We start from the raw sequence: 24,973 nt of genomic DNA, 5'->3' as shown, positions 1-24,973 counted from the left end.
TCCGTCGGGACTCGGTACAGTGGTTTAGATTATACCACGTCTTGCTTCTTTTCACTTGGACAGCCGTGATTGTGGCCGTTGCCACCTCGTAGGGTCCTTCTCTCCTCGGCTGATCCCACTTCCTCCGGAACACTCGGATGTAGACCAGATCTCCTGGTACCACTGGGAGAGGTCCTTCTGGTCTCCTTGGATCATCAGATGTGGAACCTCTCGTCCTGGTCCAGGTTTCTGCCTTCTTTCTGTGGGGCATTCATACTTAAAGACTTATGGCCTCTGTTCTATGATTACACCATACATTCTCTTACTTCCATCACTCATCACACAAACTGACATTCCAGCTGAAGCTGGAGAACCCTTCTCCGTCTGGTTTCCTAAACAAAAGACTTGTAAAACAAAAGACACAACATAACAGTATTGACAATGTTATGTGTTATGCATGACTGTATTCATAAATACTGAAATCTAAGACCATGACAATTCCCACTCTCTCTTCACCCGACTCTATGCTTTCAGGATGTGTTTCTGCTGGACTCTACAAAAATGGAGGCCCTAATTAGCTTCCTCATGCTTTTATCCAGTCTTCCCCTTTTGGCCACAGGTTCTGAGAGGTGTTCCCAAATCATGTCAATTTTTATTTTTTTTTGTTCGCCAATGCTCTATATCAACTGATAAGCATATGCATAACCTTAATCAACATTATTTTTTCTTCTTGAACTAATTCAACACTGAATGGGCTTCCACATCGAGCCTTCAACATGTAGTTACAATTACCCTAATATCTATCCTTATTCACATGATACATTATCAAATAAACCAAATAACCCCCAAACTCAACCCAGTATGTCTACAGTAGAATCTAGTTTCTCTCTCTCTCTCTTTTGTTTTGTTTCACGTCCTCTGTCATGGTGTTTTCAAGCTCACCCATTATTCAGCTGGACCTTACTTCTTGTGAAACTTATGCACCCATCAAAGAGAGACATGACGATCTTTACCACTGCAGGTGCTGTAAGAAGTATATCCCCAGCCTGATGTATCTTGATGTACACTCAGTCTCCAGAATTCAGCCCATGCCCTTCCATCTGGCATCTTACGTACTCTTCTCCTGGAAACATACATACTAACACATGGGTTATTTCCTGACAACAGACTTTCTTAAATAACAGCCCTATGTAAACATTCTGTCTCAAATACCTAACCTCTTGCCACAAAAATATTCATAATGATATCCAAGTTATGGTCCCTACAGCAACTGCTGTAAGAATAACATGTACTCAGTCAAGTGTCTTTCAGTTGAAAGAATATCCAATCCTAACAAAACTAAGTCCTAAGCTTCTTCAAAATGTCACTACTTATTACTTTTACCATAATCTAGGTGTGTGTAATGTTCTATCTACCCTTAGAATTGTCCCTATATTTCTACAAGACCAACTGTCCTTCCTTTTCTGTGAATGATCTTGTCTATTAATATACATTGTTTCTAGAAATAACACCCCCCCCTTGTTATCATAACCTTCATATGAATCCCCAAAGTAGTTACAGTTTCTAACCCATAACACATAAGTCACTACTCCTAAATTCCTTCCATAGTTTGATACATACCTAAACATTCTCAAATCATTTTTAGTCAATTTATATCAGTCTCCCCTCAGACACTTATTTTCCTCAAAACACAAATAAATTGACCAAACAAGAAAAATAGTAAAGTAAATTATAATAACTGCATATTTGCAATAAATTACCACTATTTGTAATGTCTTCTTCATCCTTGGGTGTTATCACACAACAAACTATCCTTTTTATTCAATTACTTATGTCATTCCAATGTATCACTCCAATTACAATGATATTGTAAAATAAAAGAAACAAAAACCCTTATTCTAATATTCTGCAAGTTCTGTCAACCAACCTGTCTCAGGATTAGTTTCCAGAGTTTTCACATATTCAAAACATAACTAAATGTTGTTTATAAATTATCCAATCCAATATTCAGGATAACAGTCCTTAGTGTTTACTTTAACTCAAATTTTACCTACTCAATTTAGTTCATCATCCCTTTAATAATGAACATTATACTAAAAACTTTTAGTATCAGTAACATCTATTTTATCATGCACCTTTTTTCCTCTGTTTTTCTATCATGAGTGGCATGGTAACAAAAGGTCATTACCCTAATCCCCCCTAGTCTTTCTTCTTCCAGACACATCTCATTCCAGATACAGTTCACAGGTCATCAGACACAGTTGTCCTTCACTATTCAGCCAGTAGGGTGGGGTAGAGTTCCACACACACACTTGTTGTGGTGATAATCACATTCTATGATAACTCCCTTATTCTACTGGCAATCTCTCAGATGAGCTACAGATTATGTAGTTATCAACATAACCCTTGCAGAAACTCACACCTCAATAAACTATTTGACATAACTGTTATCCCTTGTTAACATATTTTTCCATTTTATATTTTATATGTAGAATGAACAAAGCACATTTTGTATTTACCCAAAGACCATAACCCCAGGGAACTGATATTTTCTCCTATAACCCCATGTTAAATAAAAATAAACTTATTTAAATAACTAGTCAATTCAAGATTACAACTCTTCATCCTTTTCCCAAGGATATAATGGAATTTCAAAGTAATCGTACACTTTGAATAGAGACTGGTGTTGTTCAATCATTTTATAATTCAATCCCACCTGTTCCAACTATTTCTAGTGAAGTTGATCAGTCTTCACAGGAAATTCTTAAGGTTCAGGGCATTTTACACCATTATAATGTATTCACTCTCTTTTCTTTAGAAACATCTTAACCACACTTTCAAAAGCACTTCCATCCTTCTGCATACCCAGTCTAAAACTGAATTGAAAAAACCATTGAAAATGTAACCCCTTTTCTTTTGGAAAAGAAATGTACATTTCGTCAACATTCACCATGCCACCTAAATCAGCAAGCCAACATTATCACACATCTGCTAAAAATCCCCTCACTTTTCCCAAGCATGCACTAAAAGTTCCAGCCATGCACAGAACGTACAATTCCTCCCTGCTCGGCCCTCTGTATGGTCCTACCCTTTAGAAATTGAAACTCCCATAGACTACAATTTACTCTTCTTACAACCACCTTCACCACGTTCTGCAATCCTTCATATACGTTTATTCTCCGTATTTTATCGCTAACAACAACTTCCTCCACGCATTCAATCGCCATTGAAACCACCATTTTAATACAAAACGACTCCAAGTGGGGCTATTTGTAAATTACATCGGTACCTTACTAGAAGTTAGGTAAAACGTGATCTAGTACGTATTTTATCACTTATAAACTGTACTCTATTTACCACTTTTTGATAAATCAGAGACTATACACCGCTTGGAGAAAACTCCATTCATACTAACCTTAGAACGATCAGCCGCTGTTCTTTTGAAAAGGGTGCTACCACATTCCAGTGCCATCTTACACAAATTTTCCCCCACACTAGTTAGCCCTGATCTACAACTTCTTACGCTTCCCCCATCGTAATGCATTTCTGATGATAGAATGTTAATTAACATTAAAACGCTGGTAAGTTAAACTTTTTGTTATGGTTTCATGTGATTGTTCCAATTCATTCCTGTTTACCGGGCAATGTTACCCTACATTATCTGGTTTGCTCCTTCATATTCAAATTAAATTGGCAGAATTAACGTTCGCGTCTTTCAGCGTCTCTATGGCTTTATTACATTTCGCTATCTCTATATTCCAGGGAGAAACAGTCCGTTTGTTTCCATGTCACTTATTTATTTCCCCTAAATACTCCCATCGCATTATACACTTTATTTACTATTTCCCAAGGCAAATCTACCCTACTTTCTCAAATAATAGTTTATTCACATCACTTAATACCCCTAGTAAAACCTATTCTATAATGTCTACAACTGTATTACTGAATTCTACAGAAGCCTTAATGTCTCATTCTAGTACAGCACCTCAAATATCACTGTGTTTTTATCTTTGCTTATACTATTACTTTAACTTTGTTCAGTGTATTAAATCCTATTTCATATAATTTTCCTTCTAATTCAGCTTATTCATAATGTAATGCACTTTCTTATCTCTTTATTTATCCGCTTGCTATTTTGTTTACGGGGCTCGTGATATTTTTAATATGTGTTCTAGACTTCTCACTTTATTCTAAACCGCCTAGATTTATTTTAACCAGTATATTTTAGTCTATTTCTTTCTACTTTGCATCCGTTATACACTACCCATGCCTTGTTTAATACCTCTTTTTGACACCTATTGTAATTTTACAACTCATTATCCAGTCAATGTTTTATCCTTACGTATAACTTATATTGCCCATTATTTATCGACTTCCCAGTGCGTGTTAACTGCGCTATCTTTCTCAAATTACACTGTTAACTGTTAGAGGCCTGCGCATTCCCAGTTGGTCACAGACACACAGCCTGTTCTTCATCTTCTTTCTAATCTGCTCATTCATCACAAAGAATTATATTACCGCATTCATTCAATCCCTTTGTTCTTACCTAAAAACAAAATAGTTTATTACCTAGCCTAATTCACTTCCTCAACATAAGCTGGTATTATCCTATGGGATTTTTCACGCATACCCTTCGTTTTTACCTAAAAACGACCTATAATTTCTTTATTGACTTAATTCACTTCCTCTACATAAATCTAGATTATAGGATTTCTTTTTGCAGTTGAACGTCGCACAATCAGGCTGGCGTTCTTCCTATGTTCTAAATATCCGTCCGTTTCAGACCTCTTTCATAGGGAAATATTCGTGGCTACCGCTCTATCTACTTATCAATAAAGTAGCCTACCCATGCAGTCCTTCAGCTAAATATTTCGAGGCGGTATCGCAGGATTACTTATCAATAAAGTGACCTTACCCATACAGACCTTCTGGTAAATATTTTGAAGCGGTATCGAAGGATTTCCTTTTTCAGTTGAACGTCGCACAATCAGGCTAACGTTCTTTCTGTATTCTAAATATTCACCCGTAACAGACCTTCATTTCAAAGCGGTAGCCATGTGTATCTATTTACTAAATACCCATCCGTACAGACCTTTTCCTTGAAGCGGTAACCATGAATATTTTATCTATTTTACTACTTATCTATTTTCTAAACATATAAACAGACGGCTATAACCCTGTGCCTGATTCCAACCACTCTGCCAGAGAGCGCTAAACACTCGCACCAGTCAGTTTACACAACAGTCCCCTGCGAATGACTCAAGGAGGGGGCCGTCTGAATCACGCACCCGACACCAGCAAAGTTCACAGCCCCTACTTATTTATTTACCAAACATGCACATTCATTATACAGTTCCCACGCTTACACACATGCATGCAAATTCATTGAATTTCAAAAAGTTCTTTCGTTTCTATAATTTTTAAGGAAATTTGAGAGAGAGACCTACTTGACGCTCCTCTTGCTGAGGCAGGATCTCTGAAGCGATCTACGCAAACATTTCACTGTTTTCTTACCTTAGCTGGGTGGCCACCCTTGTTTGCCCAGATCGTCCAAAGATCCCGCTGCCAGCCAAGAACGTTTTTTAGTCCCTAATTCTCCTGGCAAGCTCGCCAAAATCTGTAGTGGAAAATCGGTTCAAAAATGACACGTCCAAGAACTTTGAATTCAATGATAGACTTTTAATACACCCATATCATAAGCCGGAGAGCCCCGCGGGACCCACACCCTCCAGAGCTCTCGCTCTGACTTTTTATACACACAATCCATGAATCCATCCTACTTCGTGCATCCTGCTTGTTCAGCCCAGTAACGCCCACATCTGCTTTCGGTCAGATTAAAAATAATGACAAGACCCTTCTTTTGACCTAAAGATAATATACATCCCCCTTTCCTGTGACTAGCTGTTCTGGTCGCCTTCTCTTCATATGTTTGTATAAGATTAAACAGACTTGTGTCTCCCCTACGATGTAATTGATATCTGTAATTCATCTGGGGTCATTTGGCTGACACCCTCCTTCATATATCACTCTGACCTTTGTATATCCAGTCATTTCTAGGCGTCTATGTGTCTGCATTCCTTTAGTGTTCCCGGCTATTCCATACTCCCATGGTCTTTCTCTGCTTTCTGTCCTATACAATAGACAATGCATTTTACCAGAACAGGAAATTAACCCATACATGTATCTTTTCTTGTATTACTATAATCATGTATATGATTTTCTCCCACACCTGTACGCTCTCGTTGGCTGGCCCTCGCTTCATACTCGTCGCCAAACCAACTGGCTCCAGGTCATCTACAAGTCTTTGCTAGGTAAAGCCCTGCCTTATCTCAGCTCACTGGTCACCATAGCAGCACTCACCCGTAGCACGCGCTCCAGCAGGTATATCTCACTGGTCAACCCCAAAGCCAATTCCTCCTTCCAGTTCCCTGCTGCCAATGGCTGGAATGAACTGCAAAAATCACTGAAACTGGAGACTCATATCTCCCTCACTAGCTTTAAGCACCAGCTGACAGATCACTGCACCTGTACTTAGCCCATACGTAAATACCTCATCCCCATACTGTATATATTTATCTTGCTCCTTTGCACCCCAGTATCTCTATTTTCACATTCTTCTTCTGCAGATCTATCACTCCAGTGTTTAATTGGTATATTGTAATTACTTCACCTCCATGACCTATTTATTGCCTTACCTCATCTGCACACACTGTATATAGACCTTTTCTACTGTATTATTGACTGTATGTTTGTTTATTCCATGTGTAACTCTGTGTTGTTGTATGTGTCGAACTGCTTTGCTTTATCTTGGCCAGGTCACAGATGTAAATGAGAACTTGTTCTCAACTAGCCTACTTGGTTAATTAAATAAAGGTGAAATATATATATATATATATATATATATATATATATATATATATATTAAATAGGCCAGTGACAAAAAAACCAAGGGGTGTCAAGGGGTGTGAATACTTTCTGAAGGCACTGTAATGATGAAGAAGACAGGACAATAACAGTTGTTGACAGTGGTTAGATTTGGTAATGAGACACCATTTATTGGGCCTGAAGGACAGTTGTTGACAGTGGTTAGATTTTGTAATGAGACACCATTTATTGGGCCTGAAGGACAGTTGTTGACAGTGGTTAGATTTGGTAATGAGACACCATTTATTGGGCCTGAAGGATATAAAAATATATAGATAATAAACAAGATCCATATGAAAAGCAGCATGTACTGTAGATGTTAGATAATTAATGTTTTCACACCTTAATTACAGTACATAAGATTGTAACAGTGTATACTATTGTTTGTGCGCATAATCGACCAGCATAAATGCTTTTATTCAACTTTAAAACACAATTCTGCAGGGCATATTACCTTTCAAATAACTTCACTAGGTTATATCCAAATGAAAATAAGACTGATAAAATAAGTTACCATTGAACTGCCATAATTAATTCACAATGTTTCCCTTCGCATAACTTGGAAACAAGGAATGTAGAAATGTTGCAGGCTACTGTCTGCCTGCTTCTGCAATCAATGTATATGATCAAATGTACTTTAAACTAGGTTAACTTTTTCTTCTTCCACTCAAACTCGATATGAGTTTAAAGCTTACGGTATGATTCAAAGTCGAAAAAGATCCCGCATATTTTAGGATGAAATTCTGTGACGTTTTAGGTGTTCGGCAGCGTTCGGCAGGGTTTTCCCCCCGGGCTGTTCATCACACATGTTTTTCTTGAGGATTGTCAAAGTTCCGTAGCCAAAGTCTACGCCCCATCTTCGGTGATTGGTCAACAATAGGGGATCTGCAATGAAGTGCTTGTTGTCATTCAACGAGAGATTACTAGTTTTCATGCAGATGTTTAGAAATACTGCACCAAAAATCTTAGATGTAAATTTGCGCAACTAAGACCTCCTCAGAAAAAACGCTAAATTATTTACAGATTAATTGAGAGTATTTTGAGGAAGTGAGTGTACGGACTATGGCGTCTCAAGAGGTACAAACAGTAATATTTCCACTTCTTTCTAATTTTTCAAATGAGGTAATTTTAAGGGAGTATGTGAGCACAGACGTTCACTTCGCCTGGCGAGTTCTGCTAGGAGCAAACCGAACCTATGTATGCGGACGCCTTTAGTGTGTAAACTCCAACTGATCTCTAAAATATATTTAATGGAGACACAGCTGAGAATAGTTACTTGATGTATGGTCGAGAGAGATAGCTGAGCTTTCGGCTGGGGAGTAAACCTGGAAGGCCTTAAGAGTAAAATTAGGTAAAAGGTAATTATCTGTGCATAGTAATCTTTTTCATTGTAAGGTATCTTTTTGTGCATACAACGGGCAGCATGTGAATACCAAGGCCAATAAAAGGCTCAAAATCAACAAACATATGTACACAGATGTTGTTATGAGTTACACCAACCAAACGGAGGTAAGGTATGTGTGTCAGTGCTCTGATGCTGGCTTTAAGTCCTATAGGGGGCAGTCTCGGAGCATCTTTACTATTTCATGGATGGGTTCCTGTGTGTTCCTCAATCCATCCTTCCACTCCTGGGGTACAGATCCACCCGTGTACCCTGCCCTCGCCCCCAGCAGAGCCCCCAAAGCAGAACCCCTGTTGCAGTTCTCTCCTGAAAAAGACACAGACACTTTAGACTGACAATTCTCAAAACACACACACACTTAAAACAGATGAATTGGCACCACAAACTTACCGCCACAATTGGTGTTTGCCAGGATCCCTCCATGAGGGTCGTTGTGAAACTCATGTGCTAGGTAGAACATACTACTGAGGGCACCTATAAAGGACACACAAACTTCTATTAGACTCAGTGGACACTTGCATCACACACGTAAATGGAACTAAATCACACTGCTGTGGATAGGAAGACAGAGAGTGATAGACACCTCGGGTGTAGCAGGCCATGCCAAGCATTTCCACTGCACTCTGGTGAACCTTGAGCCCCTCTGCAGAAGAGGTTGGAAACCTGGCTGCTTTCTGTATGTAGGGCTTGCAAGTGTCCCATGCGTCCAGGTCGGGTGACTTGAGGGCGGCCTCCGCTTGCTGCTTCAGACACGCCCCATTCAGAGTGGCATGGAGGGCTCGGGCGTACAGCGTCACATATTTCTCCACCTTGGGGTGGGGGTGGGTGAGCCGGACAAACTCTACCGCTGCAGACACCTGGGAGAGGAAGAGAGAAAGCACAGTAAAAGAGGGGGAGAGAGAGTGAGTTTCATTGGGAAAATATTAATTTATTGTGTTCTCGTCTCCTTCTTAAAACCCATTGGAGGAGAAGTTCAATGGTCCCTCCCCTGTGACCTTCTCATCCAATGGGTTTTGAGATAAGGCAAGGAGAGAAGGATCAAGGAAATGCAATTGAGATTCTCCTATTCAAATATTCCAAAAAGGGGTGGGTGCAACACTTGCAGCTTGGTCCTCATTGGCTGTGGCAGAGAGAAGCACAAAGGGGATGGCCATGGGGAGGCAGCCAATAGCGTCTAGCTGGCTGTCAGGGACTGACATGTTCATCTTCTGCTGGTAGCGCTGCTCTGCAAACTTCAACACCTGGAACACAAAGACAAGACACAAACGTAACACCTGGAACACAAAAGACAAGACACAAACGTAATACCTGGAACACATGGACAAGACACAAACGTAACACCTGGAACACATGGACAAGACACAAACGTAACACCTGGAACACATAGACAAGACACACAAACATAACACCTGGAACACATAGACAAGACACACAAACATAACACCTGGAACACATGGACAAGACACAAATGTAACACCTGGAACACATAGACAAGACACACAAACATAACACCTGGAACACATAGACAAGACACACAAACATAACACCTGGAACACATAGACAAGACACACAAATGTAACACCTGGAACACATAGACAAGACACACAAACGTAACACCTGGAACACATAGACAAGACACACAAACATAACACCTGGAACACATAGACAAGACACACAAACGTAACAGCTGGAACACATAGACAAGACACACAAACGTAACACCTGGAACACAAAGACAAGACACAAACGTAACACCTGGAACACATAGACAAGACATGACTAACACCTGGAACACATAGACAAGACAAACTGAGACACTGTCTGGTTAGGTGTATAATCTTGCATGTATGCATGCATGTGCGTGTGCATTACCTTGCTGGAGGAAGTGGGTCTGGGGTCTTGCCAGTCGGAGAAGAATGCTCTGTGGAAGGACTCTGCGTAGGTGTCTCCATGTGTTCCTGGCGTGGTCATGAAGTGTACGTAATCAGCCAGCACCGCCCCCCTCGCCACTGGTTCTGCCACGCTGGCAAACTTCCCCCCTGTCAGGGCCTGTGCCACCCTCAGGGAGCAGATGGCATTCAGGGTATTCTCACCTGCTTGGAGACCTGCACAGAGATAGAGGTATACTTAACTGAATAATTGATAATATGTATTGTCAATAATTATTTTCCTTACAGAACTGCTTTTAAAGATATATACAGACCAAGGTCAGAGACAGTTACTTTTTTCATTTAGTTACATTCATTTGTGAGATTAACTGAAATTAAGTGAGTAGTGAGCACCTTGGTGATAGTGGACTGATCCACCTGATGCCTTCCAGAACTTGAGCTTGTTATGGAGGATTACGCTACCCACAACATGGGGTCTGTTCCCACCAGAGGACCATGCAGTGCGACCGCTCCCCGCTATGGACCGGAGGGAAAGAGAGAACAGATTAAGGATACACTCAGTTTGATGAACATCAGGTAAAGAATGAATGCTCTTGCATATATCAATCACTCATGTCATGTCATAATTCATGACCAATAAACAACTAATTTTCAAATTCAGTAAAGGGTGATGTTAACATACCTGAGTTGGAGAGGGTGAGGATGCTGGACGGGTGTCTTTTGTTGGGAGCGTTGAAGCCGGTGATCCATCCTCCAAAATCTCTCTTGATGTCATCGATGTTGTAGTACCAGTGCGCAGGCATGGACATGGCGTCAGCGGCACACATTCCCCACAGCGCCTCTCCCACCGACCTTCGCACCTGGGTCATCTCGGCTAGAGACTGGTGTCGTTACTTCAGAAATCAAACACAAAAACATGTATATTTAAATAATAATAGTAGTCTATGTTCAGATGGGTTACCCTGTGGCTACTGGTGCTCGAGGAGGCTATATATGTAACGTTATGCGAGCTGTAATAAAGAGTTCAAACGTGGACATAGATAGGACAGAATTCCTTGACATTGTTTAGTGGTTTAAAAAACATATGCGGTCCTACCGTATAAATGTCAAATTGTAGAATGATCCTCACCCTATTGAAGGTGTAGTTTCTGCTGCACGTATGAACACCAGAATGTGCATAATAATGTCGATATAGAACTTGCGTAAATGCATTATTGCTGTGTTACAAAACTACACAGGGTCGTATTCACTTGACACCAAACGGATCAAAACGGGGAGGGACTACCTAAACTTGTCCAATAAGAAATTCGTTTTCGTTGCAAAACGTTTCCGTTGCAAAACGTTTTGCTCGAATGAATAGACCTAGAAAATAGCCGGCTACATAACCAGAGTTTGACATAACTACCAATTTACATATTGTAACCGTCAGACAATCAACTCTCGCCAACTGTACATAAGTCCCTCAACTTGCAAGATGACGAACATTAAAGTTGAAGAATGTTTGATAACTGTTTCACTTTTCAACTGGGTCAATTCATGAAAAACTAATGGAGAATAGATATATATTCAGTTTTAAAAAGGAGACATTAAATATTGAAACGTTTGTCTCAAGCGAATGTAAAATTGGTAAATTCATCTGATTCCCATTCCTTTGTTACGAAACTGTGGATTTGCAGATCGGTAATATGTTGGATTTGTCTTCTATATGAACAAAATAGTGAAGTGCATTATGGGTATTCGAATTTCATCAATGGAAGTAGACAAAGTCAAATGTATCGATACTATCAGGTTTAAATAGATAAGGCAGTAGGTACATTAGCTTATGTTTTGAACGAACTGTAAATTGGTGTCGACACTTGTATAATAATGCTTTTTGCAAGCAACTTCCTGAAATCAATGCATGCAGCATAGCAAAGATAGCTAGAGATCTAGCTAACGTTGTTACTTACAACATCCTTACTGGTGTACGTTAGCTGGTAGTACTAGCTAGGCCATCGACGTTGGATACCAACAATATATATGTAACTAGGTTGGTCTTTGGTAGGCTATATATCCGGCATAATATTGACTATGTGCTTAGCCAATTGCACATTTTCTTAGCAGGTATCAGAGGAATTCATAACCAGCTGACCATCCATCAATATTGAAAATGGATGGGTCAGAGAAAACAGAAGTTGGTGAGGAATTTTCACTTATACCGTTATATTGTTTATAGTTTCACATACATTTAATCCAGTTTGAAAGATGGACCCGGTTGTTGTTGGAGATCATCATGCAAATAATTTGTTCCTGACATTTTTTGCTCTGATTTCAGCGAGGGCAAAGTCATTCTGGGTGCAGGTGGACGTGGAAGAAACATTTGATGAGCTGTATGAATATCTGACACACCTGAAGCATGCCATCAAGACCTGCACTGCTACAGACAGAGGTACCATATATACAGTACACACACATACACATACTGGCCATTGATGCAATAATTGTTCTGTTTTTGTTTTAGAATATGTCCAGGGGATGAATATGATTACCTTATTGGATTCCGGGCTGATTGTGACACCGGCAACTACAGGCCCAGCTACAACTACAGCCCCAGCTACAACTACAGCCCCTGCCACTGGGAATGAGTCTTTTGTGGAGGTGGTTATTGGTGCAGGTACATAGCCTACTTCACGCCCAGTATATCATTATAGTATCTCTGACTGTGAGGTTTGGATTGATTGGATCCAAACGTGGTCTGTGAGCTATCCCAATATCTCAGTTTGCTGCTAGCCTAACATCTTCCCAATATCTGTCCACCACACAGAAATCCTCACAGTTTCAGTCCCTGACATTGACGACCCTCAGACTCCGCTGCCTCCCCAACAGACAGAGCCCATATCCCCTCCCTCACCCCTCCGTTACGATGGCTCCATCATCCCCCTGTCGCCCCCCTACCCCAACAGAGAGGACCTCATGACTCCCCTGCTGCCCCTACAGCTCCCCTACCAGTTCCATACCTGCAGCCAGGCCTGTGTGCCCCACCTGCCCCCGTCCGCACACCACTTCCGGGGCCACAACCCTCTCAGGATCCCACTACTCTGTTCCTTCCAGCGGCAGTGTGCTCCCACCCCACCTCTCACTACTGGGATTGAGAGCGATTGTGATGGGACTGAACCAGACTCTAAGGGGGAGGGCTCTGAGAATTCTGAGGGTGCAGAGTTGGACTCTGAGGTCACGGCGCGGGGTGTTGTTTACAAGGCTCCCTGTGGGCTGAGTCTCTGCACCCCAGGGGAGGTGCTATGTTTTCTGGTTGCCACAGAGAGTCACGGCGTTCTGCAGGTGGACGACTTCACCTTTGACCCCCTGGTGCAGTTGGAGTGTCTGCGGCCACCGCAGTGGCGCCCACCCGGGCTGGCTGAGAGGGACCTGAGCCGGGGGTCAGAGCCAACGCCGGTGGAGTTGTGCCTGCAGGAGGAAGGAGTGCGGCCGGAGGACTTCCGCTACAGGAAGGAGCGTTGGCCTCACGGCTGTTTCCTCAGTTCGGGCCCGCTGTTCACCACCTGCTGCGACTGCACTGACGGCTGTGGTGATGCGGAGAGCTGCGCCTGCGCTTGTCTGACCCCAGGCGGCAAACACTACTCCCACCAGAGGCTGTCTGAGCATGTGCCCAAAGGGTGAGTTGGGCTGGGCGTCTGGTCCTTGTCAGCAATCCTGTTGTGTTCATGTCCTTTGTGTATCTATTGTGCCTGGTGAGTGCATGCCATTACCAACTACTCATGAGATATGTATCTGTGTGTGTCTGCTAGGCTGTACGAATGCGGTCCTTGGTGTGGGTGTGACCGTGGTATGTGCCAGAACCGTGTGGTTCAGCGGGGTCTGCGTGTCCGGCTGCAGGTCTTCCCCACCGGAAACAAAGGATGGGGGGTGCGTTGCCGTGACGACCTGGACAGGGGCACGTTCGTGTGCACATATGCAGGTAGGGGAAACTGACAGTTTGGTCCTGTAAGCTTAAAATTATTGTTCAGTGAAAATGTACATATAGTGGCTTCCGAAAATATTTCACCCCCTTGGCATTTTTCCTATTTTGTTGCCTTACAACCTGGAATTAAAATGTATTTTTTGGGGGATTGTATCATTTGATTTACACAACACTTTGAAGATGCTAAATATATTTTTTGGTGAAACACACAAGAACTTGAGCGTGCATAACTATTCACCCCCCCAAAGTCAATACTTTGTAGAGCCACCTTTTGCAGCAATTATAGCTGCAAGTCTCTTGGGGTATGTCACTATAAGCTTGGCACATCTAGCCACTGACATTTTTGTCCATTCCTCAAGGCTAAACTGCTCCAGCTCCTTCAAGTCGGATGGATTCCACTGGAGTACAGCAGTCTTAGTCGTACCACAAATTCTCAATTGGATTGAGGTCTGGGCTTTGACTAGGCCATTCCAAGACATTTCAATTTCCCCTTAAACCACTCGCCCCAGTCTCAAATCTCTGGAAGACTGAAACAGGTCTCCCTCAAGAATTTCCACATATTTAGCACCATCCTTCAATTCTGACAAATTTCCCAGTACTTGCCGATTAAAAATATCCCCACAGCATAATGCTACCACCACCATGCTTCAATGTGGGGATGGGTTTGTGCCAGACACAGCGTTTTCCTTGATGGCCATAAAGCTAAATTTTAGGGTGGGTATCATTTGTGGAACGTTCCAACAGGAATCTGTTCCAAAAACTTTGTGAAGCACAAGGTTGCCAACAAACAACGCATACAAAGTAGCAAGATCAACATTTTTCAGAATAAACGTTGTGAGTGAAAAACTTGATTAAATAGTCCACTATTTACACCGGTATCTTATTCTGCCACTATACAACATTGTATGTGTTGTTTGTTGGCAACCTTGTTATTAATGAAGTCTTTGGAACAGATTCCTGTTGGAACATTCCACAAATTATACCCACCCCAATTTTAGTCTCATCTGACCAGAGTACCTTATTCCATATGTTTGGGGAGTCTCCCACATGCCTTTTGGCGAACACCAAACGTGTTTGCTTAATTTTTCTATTTAAGCAATAGCTTTTTTCTGGCAACTCCTCCATAAAGCCCAGCTCTGTGGAGTGTACTGCTTAACGTGGTCCTAAACACAGATACTCCAATCTCTGCTGTGGAAGCTCCTTAGTGTTCATGGTGCCACTTGCTTGGTAGTGCCCCATGCTTAGTGGTGTTGCAGACTCTGGGGCCTGTCAGAACAGGTGTATATATACTGAGATCATGTGACAGATCATGTGACACTTAGATTGCACACAGGTGGACTTTATTTAACTAATTATGTGACTTCTGAAGGTAATTGGTTGCACCAGATCTTATTTAGGGGCTTCATAGCAAAGAGGGTGAATACATATTCACGCACCACTTTTCTGTTTTGAATTTGTTTATTTTCGAAAAAAAACTAAAACATTTCACTTCACCAATTTGGACTATTTTGTGTATGTCCATTACATGAAATCTAAATAAAAATCAATTTAAAGTACAGGTTGTAATGCAACAAAATAAGAAAAACACCAAGGGGGATGAATACACTGTATTTGCATAAGAACCATCCCTTTAATAAAGGCTCAACTGTGGATTCAAATCAAGGATCTGAAACTGTATTAACTTCCCTTCCTTTCAGGTGTAGTTCTCAGGGCAGGACTGGACTCCGACGAGCCCCTCCCACCCAAGCGCCAGAAGGCGGACCTTCCCTCCGACGACGAGGTGGAGGTGGTAGATGAGTGGCTGGCGCCGGCAGGGGAGGGACGAGCGCCTGCAGAGACCGTGGAGCCCTCGCCCCCCTCCTCACCTCCTGACGGGCTTCATGTGCCCGTTATCCAGAGGCCCGGGGTGGAGCTTTCTCCACAGATACAAGCCGTGTTGGTGGGAAACTCCCTGCCAGTCCAACCTCTAACAGGTACTGGAAACTGGGCCAACGGATGCTTCAAGGGGCTTCATGGTTCCATTAGCCTGGTTACACCAGACTGACAGCTGCACTCACCATTGTTCCACTGGTTTAACCAGGCTATGGTTCCCAATGATGAACATTGAGAAACGAGGCATTATGGGTGCCTAGATAGTATGCAGTATAACTTATTTTCTTTCCTGTTACACTTTTCCTTCTTCAGGCATGGAGGTTGAGGAGGCTGTGGAGCAAGAGAATGGGGTACAGAAGCCACAGCTGAATTCCCAACCACACATGAAAGAAGTGGATGTGAAGCTGTCTGTGTCCACAAGCCCCCAAAAACTTGGCCCAAAGCAGAACCCTATGGAGCACCTGTATTACCTAGATGCCACGAAGGAGGGGAACGTGGGAAGGTTCATAAATGTAGGTGTATGATGGTGTGACTATCTACTCCCATTCTTTAACCGACCCACACATAACCTCTGACAACTTGTCTCTACAGCACAGCTGCGACCCCAACCTATTTGTGCAGAACGTCTTCACTGACTCTCATGATCCAAACTTCCCCGTCATTGCATTCTTCACCAGCAAGTAAGTGTCCTGAATAGTCCCTTTTTAATGGGTAATGATTTTGTGATAAAACTACGCGATGGGTTGATATATCAGTACCAATAGCAGATGTAGCTTTTTCTATATTTTCTTGCAGAGTGGTGAAGGCGGGGACTGAGTTGACCTGGAACTACTCCCACAGCCCTGACAGTGACCTGGAACAGAAAGTGACATGTCAGTGTGGCTGTGAAGGCTGTCAGGGACTGCTGGCCTGAACCTTGAGATGAACACAAAACAAAATACTCCTTTATAGCCTGCTTCTAGACCAATTACATAGTCAGTTTGTGCTGTAAACAAATCTGCCTTCAGACCAGGCCACAATGACCCCAAGATGTGTATGATGGTGGACAACCAGTTATGCTTTGCCCTCATCACCTTTGTCTATTAACCTGTAAATGGGCCTTTGTATACTTCATAAAAATAAACTCAGCAAAAAAATAAACATCCTCTCACTGTCAACTGCATTTATTTTCAGCAAACTTAACATGTATAAATATTTGTACGAACATAAGATTCAACAATTGAGACATAAACTGAACGAGTTCCACAGATGTGACTAACAGAAATTAAATAAAGTGTCCCTGAACAAAGGGGGGTCAAAATCAACAGTCAGTATCTGGTGTGGCCACCAGCTGTATTAGGTACTGCAGTGCATCTCCTAATGGACTGCACCAGATTTGCCAGTTCTTGCTGTGAGATGTTACCCCACTCTTCCACCAAGGCACCTGCAAGTTCCCAGACATTTCTAGGGGGAATGGTCTTAGCCCTCACCCTCCGATCCAACAGGTCCCAGACGTGCTCAATGGGATTGAGATCCAGGCTCTTCGCTGGCCATGGCAGAACACTGACATTCCTGTCTTGCAGGAAATCGTGCACAGACCGAGCAAAATAGCTGGTGGCATTGTCATGCTGGAGGGTCATGTCAGGATGAGCCTGCAGGAAGGGTACCACACCACACGAGGGAGGAGGATGTCTTCCCTGTAACGCACAGCGTTGAGATTGCCTTCAATGACAACAAGCTCAGTCCGATGATGCTGTGACACACCGCCCCAGACCATGACGGACCCTCCACCTCCAAATCGATCCCGCGCCAGAGTACAGGTCTCGGTGTAAGGCTCATTCCTTCGACGATAAATGCAAATCCCACCATCACAAAACTGGCCTCGTCATTGAAGTGCACTTTTTCCCAGTCCTGTCAGGTCCAGCGACGGTGGGTTTGTGCCCATAGACTACGTTGTTGCCAGTGATGTCTGGTGAGGACCTGCCTTACAACAGGCCTACAAGCCCTCAGTCCAGCCTCTCTCAGCCTATTGCGGGACAGTCTGAGCACTGATGGAGGGATTGTGCGTTCCTGGTGTAACTGGCAGTTGTTGTTGCCATCCTGTACCTGTCCCGCAGGTGTGATGTTCGGATGTTCCGATCCTGTGCTGTCCTGTCTCCCTGTAGCGCTGTCTTAGGCGTCTCAGTTTATTGCCCTGGCCACATCTGCAGTCCTCATGCCTCCTTGCAGCATGCCTAAGGCACATTCACACATGAGTAGGGACCCTGTGCATGGATTTTACATGACTGGGAGTACAGTAAATGATGTTGGAGGCAGCTTATGGTAGAGCAATGAACATTTATCTGGCAACAGTTCTGTTGGCAGGTAGCCTAGCACTTAAGCATGTTGGGCTAGTAATTGAAAGGTTGCTGGTTCAAATCCCAAGCCAACTAGGTAAAAAAAAAATCTGTCAATATCCCTTTGTGCAAAGCACATAACCCTAATTGCTCCTGTAAGTTTCTCTGGATAAGAGCATCTACAAATTGACAAAAAAATGATTAATGCAGTTTGCATGCTCCCTCAAAATTTGAGATGTGGCGTTGTGTTGTGACAAAACTGCACATTTGAGAGGCCCTTTGTCCCCAGCACAAGGTGCACCGGTATAATGATTGTGCTGTTTAATCAACTTCTTATTATGCCACACCTGTCAAGTGGATGGATTATTTTGGCAAAGGAGAAATGCTCATTAACAAATCTGTGCAGAAAATGACAAACGCTTGGTGTGTATGGAACATTCATGGAATCTTTCATTTCAGCTCTTGAAACATGGGACCAACACTTTACATGTTGCATTTTTGTTCAGTGTAGCAGTTTGTAGAGCATGGGGCTTGTGACGCCAGGGTAGAGGGTTCGATTCCCAGGACCAGCCATATGTAAAATGTGCTCATTCATGACTAAGTCTCTTAGGCTAGAAGCATCTGCAAGATGGCATAGTTTAAAATGAAACCTTCATTGTATGAGGTCCACCATTGAGCCAAATCAAGTTGTGTTGATTAAGTAGTCACTGAATGATTTTAGTGGACCAGTTCAGTTGACTGCGTTGTCAACTAAGACCAGTAGAAATGTAAAGCAATTGAAGGGGTTCAACGGTCTAAGAGTTTACCCAATTGGAAATTCTAAAGGAAATGTTTTCCAAATCAAGGTGTATTACATGGTCTGGTTTACCACCAACAGGAGGGAAACAAATCTCCCCAAATATTGAATTTGTCAAATGTTGAAATGGTCTTTGGCTAGCCCTATTCTTAGCGTTTTCGTAGAAAGAAACGTGTTTTTTATAATGGGAACAATTACTGGTAACTGATGCGCCTGGATTTGAGAAAAAAAAGTTACGCTCGCGCCCAGTCAGTGTTGCCAACAAATTTTCAGGCGAAGTTGCTAGAGGCGGGTCGATTTGTTGCTAAATGACGTTGTGACGTCATTGCGTGAAGACGTCATTACGTATTAACGTACAACTGCATCGTTACGTAGAATACACAATAACGTTACTCAAATTGACTGGACATTTGGACATTTGGACATTTGTTAGTTTAGATTTGTTTGTTTATCATATATTTTTATTTGTAAAAGTAATATAAACAACACATTGTATATCATCAGATATTTTTATTTTTAAACAACACACTGAATTATTAAACAATTACACATGATTGAACAATTACATTTTATTTATTTTCTTTTTAACTAGTAAACTTACACATTCTGAACAATTATAGTTTTAAGCAGTGTACATGCTAACATGCTACCTAACTGATCAACAATTATAGGTACAAGCTAATAACTAGGTATATATGCTATCTTATTGAACAAGCAACTTAACTCAAACCCTGCTAGGCAAAGTCCCCCCTTATCTCAGCTCGCTGGTCACCATAGCATCTCCCACCTGTGGCACACGCTCCAGCAGGTATATCTCTCTAGTCACCCCCAGAACCAATTCTTTCTTTGGCCGCCTCTCCTTCCAGTTCTCTGCTGCCAATGACTGGAACGAACTACAAAAATCTCTGAAACTGGAAACACTTATCTCCCTCCCTAGCTTTAAGCACCAACTGTCAGAGCAGCTCACAGATTACTGCACCTGTACATAGCCCACCTATAATTTAGCCCAAACAACTACCTCTTTCCCAACTGTATTTAATTGTATTTATTTATTTATTTTGCTCCTTTGCACCCCATTATTTTTATTTCTATTTTGCACATTCTTCCATTGCAAAACTACCATTCCAGTGTTTTACTTGCTATATTGTATTTACTTTGCCACCATGGCCTTTTTGCATTTACCTCCCTTCCCACCTCATTTGCTCACATTGTATATAGACTTGTTTATACTGTATTATTGACTGTATGTCTGTTTTACTCCATGTGTAACTCTGTGTCGTTGTATCTGTCGAACTGCTTTGCTTTATCTTGGCCAGGTCGCAATTGTAAACTCGCAACTTGTTCTCAACTTGCCTACCTGGTTAAATAAAGGTAAAATAAAATAAAATAAATAAATAAAAAATAATGATGTGTGTGCTAGGCATCTCTCTCCAGCTCTCTCCAGGTTTTTGTGCTGCTTGGCTGGCTAGCTGCTCAATGGTTTCCTCCAGATATTGCCACTGTTTTTGCACACACTGCAGTACACACTGCCACCATCAGCTGTGTGTCTCCGCCAGTTCCAGAAAGTCCACTCCTTGCATGCGTACTGAAAATATGATGAATCATAGATCATCTTCACTGTCCAACTCCATTGTTGCAGCGTAGCCTAGTGGTTAGTAACTGAAAGGTTGCAAGATCGGATCCCCAAGCTGACAAGGTACAAATCTGTCGTTCTTCCCCTGAACAAGGCAGTTAACCCACTGTTCCTAGGCCTTCATTGAAAATAAGAATTTGTTCTTAACTGACATGCCTAGTTAAATAAAGGTAAAATAAAAAATTGTCACGGAGCTGGAACTAGCAGTAGAGGATGGAGTGGCCTAAAAGCCGTATGCTGCTGTGGTGCCAAACTGCGGCAGAACTTCACTTGGTAGTTTATGCTGGTAACAGGTATCACCAGCCAGCTTCAGTCCATACTGCACCAGGAGTATATAGTTGAGAGTGTGCAGTGACATTCTATTTCTTAACTTTGAGTTGACCACACTCATTTGGCTGAACAGCCGTTCAACCTCCGCATTTGAGTGTAGCAAGGAGAGTGCAGCGAGTGCAGCTTTGCACAGTTCTTCAAATGGATTCGACCCGGAAGAGTCCGTGTAGTTATTGACTTAACTCCAAAACTCAACTGTATTTTCAGTTGAGTCCCACCTAAACAGATGGATGTTTCTCCAATGGGAAACAATTTTATCACTTGTTTGGGGCTGGTATCCCAGTAGCTCAGCTACTTTAATCATTTCAGTGGTGCCTTTATTGTGCTTTAGTGTTTCCTTAACACTGAACAAGGCCATGTGTCACAAGGCTTCAAGGTTGTTTGGGAGCCTTGCTTGCAGCTCCTTGCTTAATGCAACAATGTAGTTGATGCACTGTCTCCGAATGACCTTTTTGTCCTCTGGCGCAAGACTGAGTTGGTACACCGTGCTCTCTAAAAGGTACCCAAGGTATGGTAATGGACTGAGATGTCCATCAATGGCATCCTTCAGGACATCCATTTTTGCCATAGGGTTGACTACTCTGCTGCAAATTGATGTTAAGAGGTATACCAGATTGTCCTAAAGCTTGACAGGATCTGTTTGCTCTCCCTCAAATGACTTCACTGCAACTTGTACGTCAGACAGGATTGATTTCAAGAACGTCAGGTAGACATAGTTGGTCTTGTCCATGTATGTGGCGTGGAGCACATCCGCCATGTAGTAATGCTCACTGGCCTTGGTCACCTCAAAGTGGAGTTTCAGTTCTTCCCACTGGCTCAATATGAGTTACCGCAGGCTCAATCGATAGCCAACGTGTGGCACACACTTTGGTGTTCTGTAGGGCTTTCTGGCCACAATTAATGATACACTGCTTTGTACGCCTCGTGTCGTTTTGGGGAAATGGAAAACCAGTTGTAGGTTTCCCTGATTAAGTACTCAACACTCCTAGGGATGGTTTCTTTGGATGCTGCACTGACAGCCAATTGTAAATAATGGCACACACAGCGGATGAGTACCGAATTGGGCAATGCACATTCTTCCTTTAAAATCTTGTACACCCCAGTCATTACGGACGCATTATCAGTGCCAATTCCCTGAATATTCCCTTTTTTAAGGTTACACTTCTCAAGAAACTCAACTACCACCTTTACTATTGATCCTGCATCACCCCTCTCCAATTCAACCAGCCTGAGAAATGTGGACACAACGGTTATTTTTTTAGCACTGAAATACTGAATCACCACATGCAGGTATTTCGAAACTCTGACATCAGTGGACTCATCCAAAAGGAGACTGAACTTCTCATCCCTAACTTCTGATGTTACCCTTTGGAGAAAACAAGGAGCCAGTACTCCCCTAATAATTTCTGTGCACTTGGTGCGGTGCATTTGGAAGTTTGTTGCTGCCACAGAATCTGGGCAGCTTTGCAAGCCATACCTAAATGGTTGCATGCTAGCATCTAACAATGCTCCACAATGGCCATTGCCATAGTAGCTTCTGCCCTTTTGTAGTTATCCACTTTCTTAACCAACTGTGGTAATGTAGACTGCGTTGTGGGGTTGTACGGTTCTGCTTTATTTACATGCTTTGCTGTAGCACAATGTTTTTGATGTCATACATTTTTGCAAGCATGTCTGATTTGCACTACGCACAGTATGCCTGACAATCATCCCCAATTACTGGCTTCAGCCACCTTTTAATTAAATTCAGGTACAGACTCCCACTCTTTTCTGTACTTCTGGCTATACAATTTTGATTGAGCCATGTTGATTGATGTTGTAAGTTCTGTTCAAGATCAAACATTTGTGACCAACTATATTCATTGGGTTTGTCTCGTCAAAAGCATACTACTGCTGCTGCAGTCAGCCAACAATGACTTGCAATTTGCTGAAATTACTGCTGGCCTGTTGCTGCCTTGTGCACGAGCTGAGCGCCTGCTGGTGACGACACTCACAATTCACTTTTGCAGCCAGGCGCATGTGTTGTGACTGATTGTGTGACAGAGGAAATCGTATTTGTGTCATTTAGAGGGAAAATGCATTTTAGCGTTTGAGTCACTTTTCAACAGTTGCTAAAAGTTCCAAATACATTTTTAAAAGTAGCTAAACTTGTGGCTAGGTGCTGGTTGAAAAAAAGTTGCCAGGGTACTCTGAAAAGTTGCTAAATCTAGCAACAAAATTGCTAAATTGGCATCACTGCGCCCAGTTGTAAAGTCACATGACACACGTCCCTGATCACGTGACCGCAGCGTACAAAACACTCCTCGTTCCTTTCTTTCGACGTTCTTATACCTCAGTGGTTTACGGAGGAGATGGAAGTCAACATGAACACATTGCTGGCAGCAGGGCTTCTACTGCTTTTCGCGATGCCCGGAGAACTTTACAGAATCCCTCCGCACGAGGAAGTCGCCAGGATGGCTAGATTCGTCGCCAACCAGTGCAACTGGGCTTCCATGGCCACAATATCGACCCATGAGCCAGTGCAAGGACAACCCTTCTCCAATGCGTTCTCTACCAGTGACGGACCAGTTGGGTCTGGGACTGGGGTGCCCTACATGTACCTCACCACTATGGAGATCTCTGTCCAGGATTTAAAGGTGGGTAGGACAATATTTATATCAATTGCAACGTAGGAAAGGTATGGATCACTGGTGCCAACAATGTCAAGACAATACAATAACGTAAAGTCGATGAAAGATAAGGTTATTATTTGCATGATGTCGCCTACTGCAAGAAAAAGTCCTTGTTCCATTTGTAGTTGACACTTTATTTCCATTTAGAGCCATGACTGAAAGTTGTTAAATTATGCAACTCATTGGCCCATCATGAGTCAGCTGCTTTTGGGGCGTGACACAGCATTTTTTTTGTAATGACCTCATATTTCAGTCTTATGTTGACTGTGGCAATGAATTGACAGCTCCTAGTCTGACCCAGCCAGCACCATGTATGCCAGTGTAACGGATGTGAAACGCTAGCTTAAGTTAGCGGTGGTGCGCGCTAAAGTGTTTCAATCGGTGACGTCACTTGCTCTGACAGTATACACACACACCTTGAAGTAGTACTTCCCCTTGCTCTGCAAGGGCCGTGGCTTTTGTGGAGCGATGGGTAACGATGGTGCAGAGGGTCCCTGGTTCGTGCCCGGGTATGGGCGAGGGGACGGTCTAAAGTTATACTGTTACACCAGTTTGACACTCTTTTGGGCTCAATTCAGTCAGATCACCATTAGCCAACATCCGCATGAACTTTGTTAGAGCTGTCAAATTCACAAGCGGCTCCTGGCATATACCTAAAGCCATAGGCTAAACTTTTGACGTTTTCTCTAATAAATAACCTACATGTGTGCCGCCATTCAAAAGGGATCTGCTGAAGAGTAAGGAGATACTGACTGTGTGTTTCAGGTGAACCCCCAGGCTTCCTTGTCCATGTCCCTGGCCCAGACAGACTTCTGTAAGAACCAAGGATACGACCCTCAGGATCCCCTTTGTGCCCACATCATCTTCTCTGGCTCTGTGCTGGAGGTGAGTGTTAATGACACACACACACACTCACACACACAATCAGTCTCACTCACTTGCACAGTGTTTATCTTCATGAATCCTCACTGTTCTGTTTACCTGTATGTTTCTGACAGATCAACGGTACAGAGGCCACCTTTGCCAAGAAAGCCCTGTTCAGTCGCCACCCTGAGATGGTCGACTGGCCCACCGACCACAACTGGTTCTTTGCCAAGATGAACATCACCAAGGTGTGGGTTCTGGACTACTTTGGAGGGGTAAAGACAGTCACCCCAGAAGACTACTTCAAGGCTACACCCTACAAGAGACACCACTGAGGAG

General features: G+C 42.7%; 3 protein-coding genes across 9 annotated transcripts; 2 read left to right on the top strand and 1 right to left on the bottom strand.

The window, feature by feature from the left end:
• Positions 1-6,995: 6,995 nt before the first annotated feature.
• Positions 6,996-11,444, bottom strand: LOC116368087 (uncharacterized). 3 transcript variants are annotated; one of them, XM_031819085.1, is made up of 9 exons: positions 11,291-11,437; positions 10,877-11,087; positions 10,588-10,710; positions 10,178-10,410; positions 9,409-9,546; positions 8,889-9,162; positions 8,696-8,779; positions 8,484-8,611; positions 6,996-7,788 (listed from the first exon to the last, which is right to left on the bottom strand). In XM_031819085.1, exons 2-9 carry the CDS (start codon positions 11,061-11,063, stop codon positions 7,774-7,776), a joined length of 1,182 nt encoding a protein of 393 aa, XP_031674945.1. In that variant the 5' UTR covers positions 11,064-11,087; positions 11,291-11,437; the 3' UTR covers positions 6,996-7,773. The 3 variants fall into 3 exon arrangements, with proteins under 3 accessions (XP_031674945.1, XP_031674944.1, XP_031674943.1); XM_031819084.1 differs by having other exon boundaries at positions 6,996-8,611; positions 11,324-11,444; XM_031819083.1 differs by having other exon boundaries at positions 6,996-8,611; positions 11,291-11,436.
• Positions 11,445-11,921: 477 nt separating this feature from the next.
• On the top strand, positions 11,922-17,169 carry LOC116368086 (histone-lysine N-methyltransferase SETDB2-like). 5 transcript variants are annotated; one of them, XM_031819079.1, is made up of 10 exons: positions 11,923-12,000; positions 12,295-12,371; positions 12,509-12,622; positions 12,695-12,847; positions 12,998-13,847; positions 13,980-14,149; positions 15,850-16,125; positions 16,337-16,536; positions 16,616-16,704; positions 16,820-17,169. In XM_031819079.1, exons 2-10 carry the CDS (start codon positions 12,344-12,346, stop codon positions 16,935-16,937), a joined length of 1,998 nt encoding a protein of 665 aa, XP_031674939.1. In that variant the 5' UTR covers positions 11,923-12,000; positions 12,295-12,343; the 3' UTR covers positions 16,938-17,169. The 5 variants fall into 5 exon arrangements, with proteins under 5 accessions (XP_031674941.1, XP_031674938.1, XP_031674940.1 ...); XM_031819081.1 differs by having other exon boundaries at positions 11,922-12,371; positions 16,621-16,704; XM_031819078.1 differs by having other exon boundaries at positions 11,922-12,371.
• Positions 17,170-23,394: 6,225 nt separating this feature from the next.
• Positions 23,395-24,970, top strand: LOC116368088 (protein CREG1-like). Its single transcript, XM_031819086.1, has 3 exons — positions 23,395-23,734; positions 24,536-24,655; positions 24,769-24,970. The coding sequence occupies exons 1-3, from the start codon at positions 23,450-23,452 to the stop codon at positions 24,967-24,969; spliced, it is 606 nt and encodes a 201-aa protein (XP_031674946.1). The 5' UTR covers positions 23,395-23,449; the 3' UTR covers position 24,970.
• Positions 24,971-24,973: the final 3 nt, after the last annotated feature.

This window comes from Oncorhynchus kisutch, unplaced genomic scaffold (genome assembly GCF_002021735.2).
Source record: "Oncorhynchus kisutch isolate 150728-3 unplaced genomic scaffold, Okis_V2 scaffold1826, whole genome shotgun sequence".
In the NCBI taxonomy this organism is placed as follows: Eukaryota; Metazoa; Chordata; class Actinopteri; order Salmoniformes; family Salmonidae; genus Oncorhynchus; species Oncorhynchus kisutch.
Note: the sequence above shows the minus strand (reverse complement) of the source record. Positions and strands in the feature narration are given on the sequence as shown.

Bases quoted from the DNA above. Each gene is read 5' to 3' on its own strand.
- LOC116368087 (XM_031819084.1), bottom strand. From the start codon at position 11,063: ATGACCCAGGTGCGAAGGTCGGTGGGAGAGGCGCTGTGGGGAATGTGT. The intron at 8,780-8,888 runs GTGTCTATCACT...TGTCCTTTATAG, and splicing joins CATGGCCTGCTACACCCGAG to GTGCCCTCAGTAGTATGTTC. The intron at 8,612-8,695 runs GTAAGTTTGTGG...TGTCTTTTTCAG, and splicing joins GGCAAACACCAATTGTGGCG to GAGAGAACTGCAACAGGGGT.
- LOC116368086 (XM_031819078.1), top strand. From the start codon at position 12,344: ATGGATGGGTCAGAGAAAACAGAAGTTG. The intron at 12,372-12,508 runs GTGAGGAATTTT...CTCTGATTTCAG, and splicing joins GTCAGAGAAAACAGAAGTTG to CGAGGGCAAAGTCATTCTGG. The intron at 12,623-12,694 runs GTACCATATATA...TTTTTGTTTTAG, and splicing joins CTGCACTGCTACAGACAGAG to AATATGTCCAGGGGATGAAT.
- LOC116368088 (XM_031819086.1), top strand. From the start codon at position 23,450: ATGGAAGTCAACATGAACACATTGCTGGCAGCAGGGCTTCTACTGCTT. The intron at 23,735-24,535 runs GTGGGTAGGACA...TGTGTGTTTCAG, and splicing joins TCTCTGTCCAGGATTTAAAG to GTGAACCCCCAGGCTTCCTT. The intron at 24,656-24,768 runs GTGAGTGTTAAT...TGTTTCTGACAG, and splicing joins TCTCTGGCTCTGTGCTGGAG to ATCAACGGTACAGAGGCCAC.